General features: G+C 37.4%; 1 protein-coding gene across 1 annotated transcript; it reads right to left on the minus strand.

Annotated features, from left to right (window-relative positions):
* Positions 1-4,536: 4,536 nt before the first annotated feature.
* On the minus strand, positions 4,537-5,205 carry LOC141702766 (zinc finger BED domain-containing protein RICESLEEPER 2-like). Its single transcript, XM_074506386.1, has one exon. The coding sequence runs from the start codon at positions 5,203-5,205 to the stop codon at positions 4,537-4,539; it is 669 nt and encodes a 222-aa protein (XP_074362487.1).
* Positions 5,206-5,614: the final 409 nt, after the last annotated feature.

Genomic DNA, 5,614 nt, shown 5'->3' on the forward strand with positions numbered 1-5,614 from the left:
CTTTTTTTATTTTTGGTCTAAAGGGACTTAAAGAGGTTACGGGGGACTGTAGCATGGTTTGAACATGCTTCGGTATATTCAAGCCTTAGAACAGTCTTCGGGAACCGTCCCCCCGACTTTTCTTTCACCTTTCTGTGGACTTTTTGGGATTTAAAGATGGCATGCAGGTGTGTTGTGGGTCTTGAATGTTCTTCAAAATGTTCAAGCCCTGGAACACACTTTGGGAGCCGATCCCCTAAGTCCTTACGAATGAAACTTTCCTCTCCTTCTCCAAACTAATCCTGGCCTGTTGTACTCGGTATTCCTCTTTTAGTCTTTTTTCCTTTAGTTATGAAATCCGATGTCTAAACCCACTGATTTAAAATAAAACACATTTTCGGATGCAGGATTATGGATCGGTCCAACGCAGAAGGAGGGTCTTTGGTACCAAGTATTCTGACCCACTTAGCGGTATCGCCTCCTTCCCAGCTGCTAACAATCCTACGCAATTGAAAACTTCAGACATAGAAATATTCTGTGTCCCTCTCCTAAAGCTAGTAAAGCGTTTGTTTAGGAAGATGAAAATTGCCTTTGCCCAAATGGATCCGGACGGATTTATCCACATCAACAACTTCCAATGCCGATGTTTGGAGTCAAAGATCAAGCCTTCGACCCGGTTGTTCAGGTTCCACTACGACTTCCAAAGGAACGAAAAGAGCCCGGGTTTTTATACTATCGGCCGAAGAGCTGGCCGAGGGGATCGGTGCTTCACCAATTCTAATAATAAGAAAAGCCATATGTACTGGTGTTTTATCTCCGAAATTTATTTAGCAGAGTTCGGAGTTTAGCGTGAGGTCGAACCGACTTGGCTAATGATGTTTACCCTCGAGTGTGAGGAGGCTATAAATTACGGGAAATTGGTGTCTTTGGATGTTCCCAAGCTGTCGTTAACTAGTAGTCGGGACAAAGATTGGTTGTAAGCTCTATGGGGTAGTGGTAACACCTTTCTGTCCTCCTCGCATGCTTTACTTGTTTTCTTTTTCTGCTATTTTACTTGTATAAATCCACCGCTTCTCATGACTTTAGCATCTGACATTTTCCTAGTGCTTTTTTATTTTTGTTGTGTTTTCTCAACATGCAATGTTGGAAAAGAAACGGCGTGGCCGAAGAAACGCTTGCCTTGGAGAAGGCGGTCGTAGGAATTTCTCGCCATGAGGACGCCGACACCCGGGTGCCCATTCCTTCACCTTCTCACTCTCCTAAACCTTCCCTGGAGCTGACCAGTGAGACTCGGCCGGATGTTTCAGATGAATTGGCTGACCCCCAGAAGAGGGAAATGGCTCATGATGGCAACGTTATTGAGAATAATGTCTCGATATGGGGGTGATTTCCTCGGATTCCATCATGACGAGGGCTCTTGCATATGCTAGGGAAGTCAGACCCGATCTCTGTCGCGGCCTCATGTTGTCGAAGGACCAATGGGCTTATGCTACGGTGGACCTTTCTGAGGCTTGCACGAGCTGGTGGCTCAACTTTCTTTGGTATGTTTCGCTCTCCTCCTTTTTTACATTTACCATTTCATCCTGCTTCTTTATTTCTTGAGTATTAGACCTTAGTTGTACTTATTTTTCTTCTCTTATTTTTATGCCAGGTTGTTCCTTGGGCAGCTGCTATAGCCGACAAGGTCCATGATGCTCAGGCCCGGATTAAGGTGACGAGCCAGCTTGAAGTCAGGGTCACACAGGTTGAGGAGGAGCTCGGAAGAGAGCAGATGGAAAGATAGGTGTCTGAAGGTCGAGTTTCGGCCCTGACTATTAGGGGAGAGCATGGGCCAGTTCGGCTCGGTTTCTAGGTAAAACCGGAACCGAAACCATATACCTCGGTTTTTAAAAATTGAAAACCATAACTGCAACCAAACCTTCGGTTTCGGTTTTAAAAAGCCGGTTCGGTTTTCATCGGTCCGGTTTCGGTTAAAAAATCGGATACAATATAAATCAGAAAATAATGGAACTTAATTAAAGAAAACATACTTAATTAAAAATTAAAAAAATGTTTTAGTGTTTAAAGTTCACGGTACACAACTCAAATTCATGACATTACAAGTCCAAACCATAAACAAGAAACTAAAAATGAATTTCTAGTACAAAATGGTGACTACCAGGCACCAGTAGCAACTGCAAATCTGCAATCATGTTCATTGTTCAAACTCAGAGTTCACTATCCAGGTCCTGTAAATTAAATTAGGCAAAACAACATTAGACAATTGTTCATAGAATCGGGAACTTCAATTCTTCCATAAAGGGACACAAAAATTAGTATAAAAAATATTAACCTGGAAAAATAACCATTCTGAAAGTTGAGGAAGCTATACCAACAATATATGCTTAAAGTGACTCCTCCTGATATTGATAATGAGTCAATGACATTAATTCTGGTGGTAAAACAGTATGACAAAGCTGTAGTAGGACGAGGATTTTTTGCACACAACTTAACATGCTAAAACACAACAGGGGGGGTAGATCACCAGGCAGTTGCAATCCGAATTGGGGCAGATATGTTAACATTTTATAGCTGCAGTTTTGAAGGGTATCAGGAATCCTAAAGTATACCACTTGCAGTTGCATGCACCAATTCTATTTAATAGTAACAATAGCTTCCAAAATTTAAGGTTCCAAAAGAAGGGTACACAAAAGTACAGTGGATGTTATGCTGTGATAAAAAATCTTATCCTTTGTTTCCTTTCTTTAATTTTAAATTTTTCCAGCTAAGATGATGACTTCATTCCCATACTAATCCTATATATTCAAGCATATAACTGATACCACATAATCTGAAACCCCATCAAACACTACAAACAAAAGAAGTTGCAAACATTTTAACAAAAAAAAAAGTTGCCAACAAAAGATTCAATGTGCATCACAAAATGGGACTTCAAAATAGAGTTCTTCCAACATCATAACTATTAATGCTTCACTATGATTTTAGTCTTTCTCGAAAATGGACATATTATATCGGTTCGTTAAATTCACAAGGATGTATGCAACTAAAGCTGGAATAGAAATACAAAGGAAACATTTGGAGAAAAGCATTTCCTTTAGTACAACAGAAATGGTCACTCAATTACAGATAATGAAAAACCTGAAGTCCATTTCCATGTTTTATAAACACAGGGCATGCCATCATGCCAAGTAGAAAAATGATAATAGGCAATATTCATAGAGACAAAAGGATTTGTAGGACAGAGCGAGAGATAAATCTCGGCTATGTAATAAGGAGACAAAAAGCTGAGAAGTTATCAAAAATAAATGATGGAACCTAGCAACTATCTCTCTTTCTCGGTAACAAGATGATGAGGGCTCAAGCTCATATGCAGGCCAGGGGTGCCAAAACTTTACATTAAAATAATGATGTCAATATTTAAATTCAATTTTTTAAGAAAAGATAAGTCAGTATACTTAAACTTCCAAAACTTACAATCTACTTCTATAAATTACTATTTGGAAGTTAATTCGCAACATCACTAATGGTGACATACTTAAATAAGCTGATCCACTAGGTGTCTGTCTCTATTGGAAAATATGATAAGAACTTAATCTAATGCTAGAGTGCTAATACGCCTTATTCAACACAGAATAATATAATGAACTGCAAATAGAAACCGAGTGATCATGGAAAGTGTAAATATATAAAGGAAGAACCAAAACAGAATACTCTATATCCACACTCCAACAGGAAATCCTATATAGAATGTGATATATGTCATTATGAATTAAGCATCTGAATTATAACAGTATGATATATTAATAATGTGGAAGAACAAAGTTGTACCTTTAGACTTTAATCGTTAATATCCAATTTTCGAAAGAAAATTCCAACTCTGAGCTCATCTATAAGATCATCAAATTACCAAAAAAAATAAAATCAATAATATTAACTAGACAATTACCCCAAAAATTAGAATAAAAAATATTAACCAGGAAAATATAATAAAAATACATAGATAAACAATATTTACCATCTTCCAGCTTTTCCAATTGTAGATATTCTTCTGGTTCCCCTCTAAGATCAATTATATCTCCGGAAGTTGTTAACCAATCTTGGCCGCAAATCAACGATTCAGCTTTTTTGGGTGATAGTGAACTCCTATAGGCATTAATTGTTCGTCCACCAGTGCTGAAAGCAGCCTCCGAAGCAACCGAAGACACATGCATACCTAATACATGTTTAGCTAAGTCTGAAAGTATTGGAAACCTCGTTGAATTTTTCTTCCACCATAATAATATATCAAATCCTTCACTTTTTCTTTTTTTTTCATCAGCCAAGTAAACATCAAGTTCGGATTTTCCAATTCCCCCTTTATCTCGATCTTCCATGAATTTTTCATAATCGGCATCCCATGTATCGTTAGGCTGGTTTGTCTTGGAACTAGAAGAGGAATCTAAAGTGCCTGCCAAATTCCTATAGTGCTCAAAAAGTTCTTGTAATGTCTTCAAAACTTTATCAAACATCATAAAACATTTAGTAGACCCTCTCCAATAAATGTTGGCAAAGCAAAACTCAATGTAACTCCCTAGGATCTAAAACAACCGCCACATACAACAAAAAATTTGTATTTTCCATGTTATCCCAATACTTATCATATTTATCCTTCATCCTATTAGCCATGTCTCTCATCAATATATCTTCATTTGAGCACAACTTAATAATAGACTCTTGTACTTTAACAAGCTCAACAAAAAACACATTGGAAGTGCAATACTTTGAACCCGATAATTTTAGTGTGACATCATAAAAGATTTTTAAAAATTGAACGAAGCGAATGACATTATCAAAATCAACAAAGAAATGGGCATCTTCAACAATTTTCTTCTTTTTCTTAGCATTACCACTCAAAACTCCAAGACCAGCCCCCATATTTCCAAGATCAGCCCCCTTAAAAAATGGTTCATAGTTAGAATCTTCCGTGATCATTCTAATAAAAGCTCCTTTGTACTTGACCGCAACGTCCAACATGTTGTAGGTTGAATTCCATCTAGTATCGAAATCAAGACAAACCATTTTATCGCACTCTATATTCTCTCTTTCGACACTTTTTTTGAATTTTTCAAGCCTATCTGGGGAAGATCTAACATATCTAATAGCATTACTAATTCTCGCAATCCACTCGTGTTGTTCTTTCAAACTGTCCTTCACAACTAAATTCAGAATGTGTTCACAACATTGCATATGAAGAAATTTGTTCTCCAAAATAGCTTTTAGCCCTCTTAAAAACTTCTTCAAATGTGAGATTGCGGTGTCATTAGAACTTGCATTATCCAATGTAATGGAAATATACGATCAATACCCCATCTCCCGAATAATTCAACTAACATCTTACCAATTGTATCTGCTTTATGGCTTCCAATTTGACGAAAGTTCAAAATCCTTTTACAGATTTTCCAATCTTTATTTATCCAGTGAGCTGTTAGGCACATGTAATTCATATTCTGGATTGATGTCCAAGTATCTGTGGTAAAGGATACTCTTTTAGAGACCAAAATTCTTTTTAATTTCAATAGCTCCTCACTGTATATATTCAAGCAGTCCCTTGCTACTATCCACCTGCTGGACATTTTAAATTTTGGCTCCGCTTTAT

This window comes from Apium graveolens, chromosome 2 (assembly GCF_009905375.1).
Source record: "Apium graveolens cultivar Ventura chromosome 2, ASM990537v1, whole genome shotgun sequence".
Lineage (NCBI taxonomy): Eukaryota > Viridiplantae > Streptophyta > Magnoliopsida > Apiales > Apiaceae > Apium > Apium graveolens.